At 34.2% G+C, this 16,735-nt stretch overlaps 1 protein-coding gene across 1 annotated transcript; it reads right to left on the bottom strand.

Annotated features, from left to right (window-relative positions):
• Positions 1–12,750: 12,750 nt before the first annotated feature.
• Positions 12,751–15,485, bottom strand: LOC132644920 (WRKY transcription factor 23). Its single transcript, XM_060361587.1, has 3 exons — positions 14,943–15,485; positions 14,652–14,798; positions 12,751–13,436 (listed from the first exon to the last, which is right to left on the bottom strand). Exons 1-3 carry the CDS (start codon positions 15,347–15,349, stop codon positions 13,055–13,057), a joined length of 936 nt encoding a protein of 311 aa, XP_060217570.1. The 5' UTR covers positions 15,350–15,485; the 3' UTR covers positions 12,751–13,054.
• Between the last annotated feature and the right edge of the window lie 1,250 nt (positions 15,486–16,735).

The following is a 16,735-nucleotide window of genomic DNA, read 5'->3' as shown; positions in this document are numbered from 1 at the left end:
ATTGCGCAAGTAATACTTTAAAGCACATAATTTAAAGGAGGTAGAGTATTTGGGCCGACCAAGCCCAAAAGAGAAGGTGTTTATGCAATTGGGTTCATTGGATCCAACGTATGCTCCATTTTGCTCCAAATTGGGTTGACTTGATCTAAATGCGTTGATGAGCCCCGTTGGGGCCCACCAACGGGTTTGACTGGACAAAGATACAAACGCGTATGCATAATATTAGTATACATTCATGAATAAGACTAAGTACAAAAATTAAGACTACAATGATTATTACAAAAGCCAAAAAATGAATTTACGATTTATTGGGCCTGGCCCACTTAATACTTTGTAACGGCAGACAAACAAAAACAGCCCAAATATGAAATAAGCCCAAAATAATAATGATAATAAGCCACACACAGGTAATAGGCCCAAATGACAAGCCCAGGCTAAAAATCTCCCAAGTATTAAGAGGTAATATACATGATATACCACAGATATACTACTCTTTTAAAAAAAAAAATCCTAAGTGTCAAGAGATGATATACATGATATACCACTGGTATACTACTCAGTTTTTTTCAAATTTTTCCTAAGTGTCAAAGGTGTGGTATACATGATATACCAATAATATGCACCTTTGGAGAGCAAAACAAGATTGCACACCCTCTATATACCTAGCGTATATATCTATACCCAACCAATCTCAACTGTTTGAATTACAATAAATTACCCAAGATCTTAAATTATTCCCAGAATGGAGAAAAACAAGAAGGTCTCAAATCACATAAGCAAGTAAGGCAACGTGTAGGAGATTTCAAACTCCAAATCAGAACAAGACAAAGTAGGACTCAGAGTATCAAAAACATAGAAGCAATAGTACTACAAACAAGAACCAAGTAGGATTCATAGAACAAAGGGGAGAAACAGCAACAATATAGAGGAAGGATGGAGACAGGGAAGCCAATGTCAAGTACAGAATACAAGAAAACAAAACAAAACAAATATCAAGAAACAAGCATGTTTCAAAAGAGTTCAGTAGCCAAGTGAAAGGATTGGGCTAGTTCAGAGAATCACTTTTAAGTTTTTAAACAAGTTAGATTAGGTTCAAACTCATTTTTAAGGTCTTTAATCAATCAAAATAATATCACAGGAGCAAGGTTACAGGCCAAGAATCATTTCTGGACTGGTTTTAGTCTAAAGCAGGATAAAAGGTTCAAGTGATGCAAGTTGTATTCTCAGGATTTGAAAATTTTGGCCAAAGACTCAATATAAGTCTCAGAACTGATTTTAGCAAAATCACAAAGTATATTAGCAGGCCCTATAGGATACTAGCAAAGGTCTCAAATGATGATATAACCTCAATTCTGTTCCCAGGATTACACAAAGGATCACAGGTGCAAGTAGAAATCTTGGTGGATCATAATAGGTGTATGAATGCTATCCTAGGCTGGAAATGAAATGCTAGGTACAGCATGGTTCAACAGTTGGCAAAAAGGTACAAGCACAGGTCAAGACAAGTACGGACAACCTTCTGTGACTAACACAACAAAGACAAGATTCACAGGGGTATTCAGAAGTCTCAGAAATGAGGTTAAAGGGGCATGAAACTATCCTAGGTCCTTAGCAGTATCAGACATGGTTCAGTTTCAAAAGCAAGCAAATTAGGGACAAGAAACATATGAGGCAATCTTAGATTTTTACAAGCAAAATGACAAGAGGGAGTTGAGTCACAAAAACAAGTATCACACTCAGTCCTTTAAAGCATCTTTAGTCCTAGTTTAGGCTCCCTACACTTAGTCTATTAGGTGATTATATTAGACCAAGGGAACCAAGTAATCTGTAAGCAATCCAAGTGAAAAAAGGCAAGTCACAAGTGATAAACCAACATGAACATTGAAAATAAGTAACCAATATAAGACAGGACAGTGGTCTATAGGTCAGAAGCAAGTCAAAACTACCAACATACTAACCACCCCCACACCCTATTATCCCAGTTTCAAGTCAAGAAAAACAACTTGTTTTGAATACTAGTCCCTCATTTTTTAACAATTTGCAATTCAAATACCAAATGCACATAAAGAGTAAACCAACTAAGAGTTAACAAGCAAGCCACAACCTTTTTCAAACCCTTTCACCAAAACAAATAACCAAGTTACAGTCTCAAAATCTATTTAGCCAGGTTAACAAAATCATTTTTTATCTCTTTTAGACAGTCACACAAAGTTCAAATAGAATAACACATAAATCAGTAAGTAGGTTCATGAACACAAAATCCAAACCTTCACATTTAAACACAACTAGCTAAACAAAATAGAGAAAACATGAATCATTCTGAAGGATTTTAAACTTGACAAGCTCTTTTCTTTCCAAAATAGCACAGAAAATTCAAGACACATTATGCTAAGTGTAAACAAGAAGAGTAAATTTTCAAGATCATTTTTTAAAACATGTTTTCACTCAAAGGGTATTCAAAACCCTTTTAAACTAGTTTGCAAGTAATGAGCACATAGAAAGCACAAAGGCAAGTTCTCAAATTCATTTTAGTTTTAATTCTAAAGACAGTCACAACATGCTTACAAGAGGTCAAACAAGCAGGACACATACAAACATTTTGAGAGCCATTGTTTATCTCAGTTTTACCTCCAAAGCCTCTTTCAAGTCTTAAACTTTATTTTAAGTTGAAATCTCATGAAAACTATCACAAACAAGGGGGAAAAAACTATTTTTAATCTTAACTTAGTTTTAAAAACACATGACAGCCTCCTAGACCTTCAAATCTTTAAAACAAAATCCATAACATAACCAGTAATAACTAAGACCAGGAAAATCAGGCTTTCAAGCTCCAAATGACACAACCAGATAATAGACACTGCTCAAGTAAAGATTGATCACCTACTTCATTTTTTAAAACATTTTCCAAACTTAAGATCTCTTAAACAACACCAGGAACACACAAGGATCACATTATAGCCTATATAATCAAATCAAACATCTTAGACTCAGATAAAACCAATGGAACAATAAACTCAGAACACAAACAAACCCCCTCATTCCTTTTTAAAGCCATTTAGGACATCACAACATTCAAATAACACTAGGATATAACTATTAAATGCCTCAAGACTCAGAACCAACTTGAACACCCCAGAAACAAAGAAAAATCCAATGAAACAGTAGCAATAGACACAGAATGGGTTCCCTTTTCAATCAAACCACCATTTTAAAACTCTAAACACTTATTAGACAATACTAAAACATCTAAACAACTCCATTATCACCTTTACATACCAAAACTGTTTCAAAAAAACAAAATGGCATAATATGAATCAAAATAACATAACCAACCATATAAGTTGTAAATAGAGTAAAATAGGTTAGAACAGGAGTATTACCTTTTTGTAGGGCAACCAAAAGATCAAAAGTGGGGATTGAGTCTTCAAACTTCAAACACCAACAACTAAATACCCTAAAACAACGTTTTACTCTTGGGTTTTCCCCAAAAAAAAAAAAAACTAGTAGTCTTTTATATGATCTTGTAGTGTATTGATAGGATTATAGTGTATATCAAGTTCTTATTATATTTGTATATATATTTAAGGAGGGTAGTATATGAATATACGTAAAGCCAATGTAGAAACTTAGTGAGAATTTCAACCTTAGCCGTAGGGGAAGAAAATTGGGATCCCTTTTTAATCATGAACCCTAGATATTTATAGGACAATAGTGGGAACCCTAAAGACCTAAATAGAAAGTTCGAGGTGTCCCCCCCAAACCGATTTTCCTCCCATTTCAACCTAATTCGAAAACATATTTCAAATTTCCATCACAACTCAGCAAATTCCTCAACCAGCTATACTGAATGTACTACCCCCCCTCCCCCCCCCCCCCCCCCCCCCCCCCCCCAAAAAAAAATCATAAAACAGCACATATCACAAATTATAGCCAATTTTTGTCCTAAAAATTCAAATAAAATCAGATAAATCAGCAAAATACTAGGATAGTACACTTAATCATCAATAAGACAAAAAACCCAGTACATCCAACGTATACATTGTACAAATAGGAAAGAAATCCTAAAATAGTACCCAAATCACTCGAATATTTTGGGAAATTACCCTACGTCCTTTGTTTATAGTACGAGGTGCAAAAGTTGGTTCGGAACTCTTGGTTCCACCCATGGAAACCCCGTACTCAAAGAACCCGAGCAACATCCCCGTTAATCGACTTAATTCGAGCCCAACTATTCACGAAATCACAAACTTAAACCTGGGAATGATGATAAGACGAGACAAAGGGTAAAAACCCTCAAAAATCCGGCCACAGATGGCCGTGGATAGCCATGGAGGCGGAACCCTAAAAGCCACCCCAAATAGCCTTAAAATTGCCTGAAAAGAGAAAGGGAGGTCGGGCCAAGGAAATTGAAAAGTGTGTGTGTGTGGGGGGGGGGGGGGGGGGGAGGGGGAGGGGGTGAAAAGTTTGTTTTTACAAACTTTCATTCCCCCCTTTTTTTAAAAATAAAATAAAAAATACACCCCTTAAGTTTTTTTTTTGTTTTTAAAAAAAAAAATTTACCCCCCCCCCCCAACTCCCTCCTTAATTTAAATCAAACAATAATTAAGTAATATAAACACATATATAACTAAATAAAATAGTTATTTTAGGCTAATTTAAAATTTAAAAGCTTCAAAACGAGCCTAATATTGATATAGTTCCGGGTAATTTGTAAGGATGTGAAAAATGCGGTAAAAAATGAACCGTAATTCGTACGACGTTTCAATTGTTGAATTTCCTGAATTTAGACGGAGCGGGATACGCATCTTCTTTTTGACTCACAATAATAAATAACTAGTAATTTCTTGTAATTGTCAATTTTTACAGAATAATAATTAGACGTCATTTTTTTGCAATTTTCTCGGGATTTTTAAAATTTTAAAAGGCATCTTTACTCCGTCTTAGACTTGGGAAATTTGAAAATTAGAATACGCGTTTTATGAGGTGAAAATTAGGTGTTAACAGGGATTACAATGTAGGGATTCGAACCCTCACCAACAAGGTGATAGCTTAGGTAGCCAACCAACTGAGCTACTAAGTCCCTACTATATATATATATATATATATATATATATATATATATATATTTATTTATTTATTTTACTACACCGAGCCACGCTATAGTCGGCTAGTTACGACACCTATTGTGTAAACATTGATCAGTTGGGTATTACCATCGAGCCTCACATGGCTGGGTACACTTCCACTGAGCCTTACATGGCCGGGTACGATTCCACCGAGCCCTACTATGGTCGGATACGTTATGATGATGATGATTCTACTTATGTATTTATGTATATTTATGTTTTCAAAGTTACAGTATACATATTATAGGCCCTTCGTGGCAAGTTCAGGTTTCAGGTGGTTCCTCTTCTACTTATATTTGTTTCACTGCTTTATTACTACATTCCTGCCTTACATACTCAGTACTTTTATCCATAATGACGTCCCATTACTGGGACACTGCATTTCGTGCTGCAAGTCTTGATAGTCAGCTTGGAGGACTTCCACAGTAAGCATGTATAGTTCAGCAAATAGTCAGCAAGCTCCACTTGCTCAGTATTGGGTATGCTATTACACACACACACACACACACACACACACACACACACACACACACACACACACACACACATATATATATATATATATATATATATATATATATATATATATATATATATATATATTGGGTATGACGGGGCGCTATCCCGATTGTTACGTTACGCTATGTACTCTTAGAGGCTCATAGCCAGATGTTATATGTATAGATGTCATATGTGGCCTTGTCGGCTTTAGTTTGGTACTGGTGCTGTTGTTGTGGCCTTGTCGGTCGTGTTGTCATATGTAGACCTTGGTGATAGCCTTGTTGACTTGCGTACATTTATGTATATGTGTATATTCCTTTACGTTATACGTATGTCACACGATTAGTCGTAACTGTATTAGGTTGAATATGTGGAATGTACGCCAGGTGGTGCTCAGCCGGTAGATCTGAGTGCCCGTCATGCCCCACAGTTTAAGGTGTGACAATGATGTTCAACGAGTTAAATGATACCCATATTGCCGAATAAAAAATCGAATAAAAATTAACCCAAAAAGTCAAACCCAATCCATGGGGTCAAAATCAAAATTTTAATTCAGGTTTGGGTTATTCATATCCACACGAGTCCAAATCTATGTTTAGATTCCCGTTTGGAGTCTATGTGAATACTCAAAACTCAATTTAGTAATTCTAGATCTATATAAAAAAAATCCTCAATTTTCATCGTTGATTTCATGTTCAAATGATAAATCCAAGGTCAGATTCATGAAATAATCATAGATTCAAGTTAGAATCACTTACCCAAAATTGTAGATAAAGATATAGATAAAAACCCTTCAAAACCGAGCTCCTAAGTCTACAAAATGATGAAGAAAGAAATCAAAATTACAAAATCTAGTATTTTTAAGAATATGAAAAAGTTGTCTAAGTAGGCGTTTGGGCATGCGATTTCATCTCATGAGATGAAATCAGCGTTTGGGCTTGCGATTTTATCTCATGAGATGAAATCATCGTTTGGACATGCAATTTCATCTCATGAGATAAAATCCCAAATCATCCAAAAAGGCATGATTTCAAAAAATATAAATGTAAAATTTGACTCATACGTTTATATTTTGTAAAAAAAAGACCCATAAGTTGGTAGATATATTTACCAATCATGTTTAACAACCATTTGTATTAAATATTGATCTTCAAGTTGGTAAAATATATTTACCAATCAGGTTTACCATGTGGGAAGATTATATTAAAGAGTAATTACATTACTATTCATGTTAAATTTTCCTTTTTATTGAACTAAAGTTTGATCAATTGATGTTGTATTTTTTAGAAAGGCCTTCTAGTAGCGTATTAATTTTATTATGAACTATGTTTTACTCATTTGGTAAGATTGTATAAGAATTGGGAAAATTTTGATGGTTTTCACAACTTGTGGGGTTTTATGTTTATAAAAAAAACTGCAATTTAAGAAATCCAAATTTCATGTCCAAATGGCTCCTAAAACAAAAACCAACTCTGCATTCTCTAGTAGAATGACCATAACTCTTTACATGAATGTCGAAATGATGAACAATTTGAACTGGTCGAAACTAGACTCAAAAGGGCTACAACTTTAATTTTTACATTATTTCCAAATTCCTTATAGATAACGAGCAGTTCGCTTGCGTAGTTGGGTCAAAGTGCTAAACAAACCAACTTTCAACACTTTGAATATTTCAAACCTTGCTCCAAATGCACGGAAGCTCACCGTGCCCCTCAGGATGCAAGCCAAACATGCAAACAACTTCAAAATCACCGCACAAACCTGTTGGAACTCTCAAATCGCCATTTCTTAGTCGTCTAGACTAGAGGCAGACCTACGTTATTGGTAGGGGGTCACGTGCACCCGTTAACCTCGAGACCCGTAAACCATCCAACTACAAATAAATCATCATTCGAACCTGTAGGAACTTTCAATTATGATTATATTCTAAGCTCGTTCGCTCAATGCAATATTGTTTTCGCTTGTTAAAGATTTAATTTCACGTTTCGCATTCAAAACCCGAGCAAGACTTATCGGAATTACACCAAACTTTTTAGATCAGTCCTATAATTCCTTCTTGAACTCCCTGAAGTCTCGGAATCAAGTTCCGATCTTTAGAACCAAAAACGGACCTTTGGGTCGTTACACATTTATGCTTAAAACAATGCCCAAACACCAAACACATTCAAAAATCCGTCTGAAGCGCATCATAATTAAATAAAAAATAGCATATCACATTTAAACATCATTGCGGACTTCTTCTCAATTTAATTCTCATTTGGACCTCACATGCCCAAAATAAGATGGATGATGTCCGAGAACCACCAAATCGCGAACTGTTGCAACAATCCGGACAAACGATATCGATTTCCAAGCTCGTTTACTCAAATTGTTGACCTTGGCCACTAGTTCAGGTTCAAATGGTCCAAAACTCTCTCGAGTCCTCGGTACCTGTGCCACCGATGATCGCTTGCAATAAATTACTAAATGGACCTATGTGAAGTCTCAAATAGCAAAAAAAGGTCACCCCGGCTGAGACAGGGGGAAGTGTTTTGATTAGACAGACATGCTGCCAGGCGGCTCCATGGTCTGGAGCATGGTGGTGACACGCGCGTTGTTACTTTCTACAGAGTTGTTGGATGCTTATTTCAAGAGAGAGAATTTTAGTTTTGTCATTATTGAGGAGGATTAGCGCGAATTTTTGTTATTCTGTTATAAAAACTAAGTTTATCTGCCACTAATTCCTTTTTTTTTTTCTTCTCTTTTCTTTTAGGTAGTACGTTCATCCTCCTATTCAAAGAACATGAATCATCATACGAGTAGAAAACACAAAACTTTAAGAGAGAATGGTGTTGTTTGCCATGTATCTCTCGCATTCATTGAACTAGATGCTGACAGCATATGATTAATAGATTTCTTACAATGTACCACACGTAAGATTAATGTATTTAAAGAAAATCTCAAGAAGAACATTGACACATATCCATCCTAAGCTCCGCAAATATATAGTGCAGTAGTATGAGACTATGAGAAATAAAAAATATGTTTAAATAAGTATTAGCCTCCTGCCGAGAAACATGCAGCCTCCTTTTCACCTCAAAAAAAAAAAAAAAGTGACTGACGTGTAATGTGCCACTCCCATTGAGCTGGTCTGGATAATTAAGATATAATTAGAACTATCTAGGTTCACGTTATGTACTGTACATTGAATTTGGAAAGTGGCTCTAAGGAATAATCCAGCGTGTTCTCATGAAATTATGCGTTCATTGTGTTGTGGTAGGGACCCATAGTAGTGTGTTAGAGGAGGAATTAAGAGTACTTCCTATGAAGAAATTAAATGTGGTTGGTTTTGAAGGAATGGATAGTGAAAAGAATCATGTGGATACATGTGCATTGAGTTGGAGAACATGCAGCCCTAAAGCTACAATGCATAAATAACGACTCCTAATTCCCTATAATAATAAATATAATTAATGTACATGGGTCAGCTTGTGAGCACTTAACTAATATTCCACGGGATAAAGGTAAAAGATATCCATCAAAGCTTCGACAAAGGAGAAGAAATTATCTATGTATTATGCCTTCGTTGGGATCTAAACTTGAGATATCATCATTCTTAACTCACTTCATTGACCATTGCACCACATTTTTTATAGTAATTATATTTATAAATTTTAAATCTTAAATTTATAAATTTTAATTTGTAGCTAGCTAGGATGACATTAGCTAGATGATGATTCAACTTTGGCACTTTGCGGCTTTAAAATATTTCGCATTATCCTGTAATGGCTAATGACCTACCAACCCAACCCTTACAACTTACCTTATAAATCAAGCACCCATCTCTAGGCAACATATTAGCTAAACTCTCTTGTACTTTCTTCCTTTCTCTTGACATTACTCAATTTGGCAAAGGACGTTATTACTAACACATACCATAAAATCCATCTTAATTTCTTGCTCTTATCATGGGTATTTCTCAACGACCTTTGATTTCTTCTCTTGAGTTTCTTAACAAGTGTGATTTAAGTGATCCTTTGTGGACAAAAGTTTTAGAAAAAGACCAATACATGACTAGAAGGAGATATACATGGCTATGCAGGAAAGAAAATGGAGGGCATATGAGGAAAGAAAGATGCAGAAGAGTTTTAATGAAAAGAAGGGTACGTGTAGAAGGTTATAGAAGATCAAGCAACGAGATTGAAAGGAAAGTTAAGATCCTGCAGAAGTTGATTCCAAAATGTGATTCATCATCATCAATGGGCTTGGAGAGGCTTTTTAGAGAGACAGCTAATCATATTTGGGCTTTAGAAATGAGAGTTAAGGTTATGAAGATTATTGATAATGTGTTATCAGCTCCTGAAAGTAACTAGGGCATGACTCATTTTGTAAAGCCAAAAAAAAAAAAATATATATTTGTCCATTCTATTTTACTTTAAATTACCCAGAGATTATTCATCTTCTCGATTTTTCTTTGTGAAGATTAGGTAGCAATTGCAGTTAAAGGTCTGCGGACATGCATGATGACATGATGCCAATGTAGTCAAGCCAGCTCGGTCTTTGTGAGAGCTTGCTGATTATCATTATTTTCTATTGTGTGAAATTTGACTTAATTAAAGTTAATGATTAGTATTTTCATTTCACTGGGTATTATTCACTTATGTGAGTGTTTTCCTCCTCTTCTTCTTTTTCCTTTTTATTTGTGCTTCCATAATAGACGTTCAATTTCATACACATCTTTTTTCTTTATCATTACATCAACTTAATTAATATGGACTTGATGCATGCACCCAATTATGCCATTTAATGGTTAATGAAGAAAATAAAAATCCTAGGAGAGACAAAAAAGTATTTGGTGAATTGTCATATATATGTCGTAAATCTTTGTGGTCTGAAAGGTCCATAAACTATATTGCAAGTGAAATAAAAAGAATGTCATTTACTAAATACTCCTTCCGGCCATGTTTACTTGTTCATGGCTGACTTGACATACCCCTTAAGGAGCAATAAATAAAATGACAATTTTACTATATCACTTCTAATTATTATAATTCATCTAAATATTTGAAAGCAATCAAGCATACTTTAAAAGTTGTGCAGCCACTAACAATTTCTTAAAGTTTTTTAACTTAATAATTAATAATATCAGTAAAATAAGTATTTAATGATAATTATCTCTTTATTTTTCAAATTGAACAATTACACGCAAACATCTTTTTTAATTTACAGGATAAGTAAAAATAGATGGAAGGAGTATTTTAAAAAGGGGCAACCGACAAATATTTCTGGAAACTTGAAATTGTTGCACTTTTGACACTGGAGCCTAAAGTTTTGGGCTCTTAACGGATACCTTTATGGAGCATGTTTCACAAACTTTAAGGAACTTGAGTTGCGAGGTGTCTTTCTATGTCTAGGTATACTCAATAAATTTGATAAATGAAATACAGTATGCTGCATGCTTTAAAACTACTTCATTCGTTCACTTTTATTTATTCACTTTAAATTTTTTGTGCTATTTAAAAAATAATAAATAAAGTGCATAATTTATCAATGTACCCATATTAATTGGTGCATATTTTTATTGGATTTGAAAAATGCTTTGAAGTGAGTAATTAATAGTATGGGTAAAACAGAAAAAATAAAATTATCTCCTCTTGATATGCTAAAAGTGACAAGTGAAAATGAAAATCTATTTTTGGAATACTAGACAAGTAAAAGTGAACGGAGGGAGTACATCATTAATGAAATTGCCATAGATATATAATAAATATTTATCAAGGAGGGATGATATGGTGCAATATCTAAAAGAGAATAAAAGAGTCAAAATGCCCATTATTAATGCTTTTATTAAGCGCGTGTAAATAGAAAACACGACAATTATTGAGGCAGAGGGACTAGAAACTATAGAACTTTGAATCTGAAATGTTCGGATTCATTTGCTTGAGGTTGGGCCTACGGACTCGGCTGCTGATGCTACCAGGCTTGGGGAGTAGTACACAAATAGCTACTTGAAGAACAGGCCACTATTTATGACATTTGGAATATACAAATTAATTAAGTTTTAGTCATTTTATAATCAAACTTCGAACCTCGGCTCTGAACTTTAAACATAAGTCCTTTGAGTCTGAAGTTGGGAATTGACTAAATCTTACTACAGACTTTGGGGATGAAGTTGAATCTTAAAGTTTGAAATATGAACTTCATACCTGAGCCAGCTTCTAACTTCAAAACTTTTGAGCTGAAGTCGAATTTTAAAGAGCCAGAATTTAAACTTCAGACCTAAAAGTTTGAAGTTAAGACTTTCTAACTTTAGATCTTCGGATATGAAGCTCAAATTTTATCTTTGCCCTTCTTCACCTTGATTAATTCCTTACTTGTTGTATTCAGGTAATTATGAGCTAAAATACATGTACGTTGGAGCTGATTCAAATAATTAGTCTCAAGATGTAGTACGTAGCATGGTGCAAATTCTACAAAACTAAGTGGTACAAATAGCAGAACCTTGGATATTGCGATTAGAGAAGTAGGAGTGGTAGTTTGCCCTCTTCTTCAAGCGTAGGTCTGAGCTGAACTTCAAGCTCAAGTATGATGTTTGCCTTCTTTGCATAAAATTTAAACACGTTGAAAAAAATTAGATAAGTTTTTAGTAACACCTTTAAAATTGGCTACCTCGTGCAAATCCTATCCAGTTTTGCCTTTCAATATGCAAATGGAAACCATACAATTTAGAACCCATTTTTTGCCACGAAAATGTTTTAAAAAAAATAAATCAAAAAGAGTTTAACTTATATACACCATAATGTAATGACACGTTTACATCATTAGGTCATTCAAAAGATATTTAGAAGTTCCTCCTTAAGAAGTAAGACTCATAATCTTACAAATAAGACACGTTACCTACCTGCTACAACAGATAAAGATGACATGATAATATAAATAGAAATTCATTGTCAATATATAAGATAAACTCTTGGTTAATAATTATTGAGAAATACTTAAATATCATCAATCTAATCTGCAATTTATGTCTAGAGGGTTGTTTCTCCCTCTTTAACTAGACCGCGTGCTATCCTCACTCCCATACATAGCAAACCAAACGCATATAATGCAGATATAATGAACATTATCTTGGGTGAAGAAACAATAAAGAACCCTAAAAATATTCTTTAATCGCATGATCGTTACATACAACATTCCTTAGGCCTCCATATACACAGACATTCTCGAAGAATTAATATGGAAAACAAATTAGCCACAGGTAAAGGAGGGTACATATATATGCAGTACTAAATACTAATAAGCTAAATATATTGCTGAAGTAGAAAAATATAAACATGCATAGAGGATCCTAAAACTTCACTGTTAGAACCATAAGATTTGCGTAAATTTGGATGGATATATTAGAAATGCCAAATAGTAGCACTAGCTAACGAAGTAATGCATATACATCATCTATAGTCTTGGTTTAGCACCGTGGAGGGCATAAGATCCTGCAGGAGTCCCTGGTCTCCCATCATCTCAGCAGTGCAAAAGCGCGTTCCATGAGCAACAAAAGCAGCATGATCAAGCTGATTATTCAAGGCTAAAGGATTTGTCGAGTCGTTGAAGTGAGTGTACTGATTAATATTGAAGTGCATTGGCAGAGGGAAGGCCGCAGGTGTAGGGAGTACTCGAGTTGGATGGCAGCCAGGACGGGACATGATGGTATTCATGGGACTTGGATGAGTATGTTTTCCTTCGTATGTCGTTACCACTATGCTTGGGTCACTGAAGCATCGTTCTACTCTCTTCTTTACATTACATGTTGCACTTGTGCAACGATAGTAGTTCCTGCAACAATCATAATTTATTAGTAGGAGTTGTGAAGTGTGTATGAAGCTTTAATAAAGCGAATATATCCCATATCAAGTGTGTCTAATATGACCGAAGTCATTTTTAATGCAAAATGTTTTCCTAAAAAATGTCTTTGACGTTGGTTAGTGAGTGGAAAACATTTTCAAATAAAATATTTTAAAGATCAATAATAATATGAGTAGGTTGAAGAGTTCTAATGAAACTTTTGAGTAATAAAGATTAACAATAGAGTCCAAGTATTAGCTGAAGTATAAGTAATAGGAGTATGAAGTTTAAAATTAAGATAGTTGTAAGTAAAATGCATTCCGCTCTTAAGTGAGGGAAGTCATTTTCTTTTGATGGAATATGACTTCTATTATACCAAACGTCATAAGATGACTTTCTCATGGAAAACATTTTTATGGAAGTCATTTTCCTTCATATACCAAACACACCGTTAATTCCCAATGGCATACATTTCATTTTCCTTTTTAACGTATAGCAGCAGCTTACAAGTTATCCACAATACTTATTAAAGAAACAAGATTTTAGACCTGTCGCTTACATATGACAAACATCTTTCACATTAGGAAAATTTCTAAACACAAATGAACTTCTTAAAAATCCCCCCGGTTTAATTTTGATAGGAAGTACCCTCACACATTAAAGAGAGAAATGATAATCGACCATCATCGGAAGTGTTGTGCACAACCTCTACTTCTAGTCTCACTTAGAAGTTAAAATGGTCGAATATTAAAGTCCTCCAATGAGAAAATGAAAAAAGGCGAAAAAAGGAGGCAAAGATGTATGAACCAAATAGAATCTTAACATTTCCAAATTAGATGCACTAAAGATAAACATATGACATAACTAAGAAGGAACTTTGTTGTAATAGCACAAAATGAACAAGTAAAAACGAAATCATTAAATTCAGTAACTTTTCTACTCCTTCAACGCTTATTAAACTGTGTACGTAGTACAAAATAGTCAAAAAAGAAAACGAACTTTCTATCCTTGTAGGATATAATATGAACTAAAGTGCTCTCTTCTTCTCCTTTTTTTCAACTTGTTTTTTAAAGCCATTTCTAGATCCAAAATATTAGATAGCCTTTATAAAACAATTTTGGTGGTTTAAGTGCAACGAAATTTCTAGAACAAATCAGAATAAAGGATTAATCAAATAAAAGGTAGCCCCATGAACAAATAATATACCTGGGGAAGGGGCTATTTTTGACAGCTTTTTGGCCGTATTTTCTCCATCTGTAGCCATCTTCCAGAAAATCAACCTCACTCTTTGTCATGAATGCAACTCTTGGCTCTCTCTGCTGCTTCTTCTGACTTGTTTTCTTAGCTTTCAATCTACTTCCAACACAAGCCCCAAAAATGGTAAACAACAGTACTTAGCAAATTGGTGGGACTTAATTAAAACTGTCACACAGAAAAAAGCAAAAATAGTGTTTTTTAGGAAAAGTGCAAAAAGTAATACTCCTACTAAGAACATACTGTTGTTTTGTCTTGGTTTGTTGTTGGTCATGATGTTCTACTTCCCCATCTGCATCATTTGTCTCAGAGGAAATGGAAGAACAGTTTGGGGTACATGGCGTATTCAATACGTTAGATGAATCAGCTACTACAGCACTACTTATAAGATGATTTTGGGTCTCAGCCAAAGATGGCTTTACTTCTTCAGATACAGAAACTGCAGGTTCTATTTGGTGTTTCTCTTCTTTTGGTAACTCAAAAACTGAAGCTGATGAACAAAAGTCTTGAACACCCAATAACTCCATGAACCCCAAAGATGGTGCACTGCAATCTGACATTAAGCCTGTAAATGAATGGTTAGTGACTGCAAAATTATCAAAGAAAGACATTGGATGATCTTCCATTTTTATCTCCTTGTAGCTTTCCATTTCTTTAATCACTGTTAAGGCAGATGTACCAAAGGAAGAGAGTAGATAAACAAGGAAGGGAGAAGAGACTAGCAAATTTAGTAGGCCACGGTATATATATTGGGTACACACAACTCGATGGATTCTTTTTTTGCTTTAGAGATATGGATTTGGGGATTGTGTGAAAGTGGACCCAAAGATTGACCGGGTTCGGCCGGTTATAGAATCGTGCTTATGTTCTATGGTTAGTATAAATAATACAAATATTTATCAAATTAAGTTATTTATAAATAATTATAAATAAATATTCATAGTAAACTTAAACTTTAATACATACACCTTAAAATGATAACTGCTGTATTATTATTAATTTCATTAAATTTTTATGTAGCTTAAATCCTATAAAAACTTACGAACAAAGGGGCTGGTTGGCGTTTTAATGCATGCTGGTCCAAGGACTGGAGCAGGAACACTGATCTATGCATTCAGACGGTAGTTTTGACCGGTAAACCGGTTACTGTGTGAACGTAATCGATGATTGCGGCTTGATTTGCGATCCCAATAATTTTTCTCCATCTACTTTTATACGCTTTGGAGCCAAATTATTTTAATTTAATTCATCACTTATAGCCTCTTTGGACGGGCTTATGCCTGCAAAAAAAAAAAAAATTGGGATAGTCTAACTTATTTTTTTTGGCTTATAAGCTATTTTAGATAAGCTAAGTCAAATGAGCCCAATTCTTTTTTTGAGCTTATTTTATTTTAAGCACAACATGACTTTAAGCTAGCCAGCCAAACACTCAAAAAAGCTGAAAACAGCTTATAAGCAGTGTTTTAAAAGGCGGGGCGTTTTACATACGCCTCGACGAGGCGTAAGCCCCATGGGTATTTAATTTTTAGTATTTCTTAAAATAATATAATTATAATAAATATTTTTAAATAGATAAAATTACATTAAAAAATAAAAGAAAACTGTAAATAAATGAATATATATATATATATATATATATATATATATATATATATATATATATGTGTGTGTGTGTGTGTGTGTGTGTATGTATATGTGTGTGTGTGTGAGTGCGCGCACACTTGATCCTCACAAAAAAATTATCAAAGCAATCCATTATACACTGCTTATAACTTGTAATTATATATAACATAATTTTACAAGTATAAACAATACAATAAAATAAAAGCTATTATGAAATGCAAATCAATTCTAACATTTTAACTTTCAAACACGGAAAAAAACACAGTTTCTTAAAACACTATTGCTATCATACTATTCATTTTATCTCCCTATAAGCAAATAATCAATAAAATTTATCAATATTACAATTAAAACATAACTTCTCCATGAACAAAAAATAAAATTATATGATAATTCTGATACATAGGACTTAT

Source organism: Lycium barbarum, chromosome 6 (genome assembly GCF_019175385.1).
Source record: "Lycium barbarum isolate Lr01 chromosome 6, ASM1917538v2, whole genome shotgun sequence".
Classification (NCBI taxonomy): Eukaryota; Viridiplantae; Streptophyta; class Magnoliopsida; order Solanales; family Solanaceae; genus Lycium; species Lycium barbarum.
Note: the sequence above shows the minus strand (reverse complement) of the source record. Positions and strands in the feature narration are given on the sequence as shown.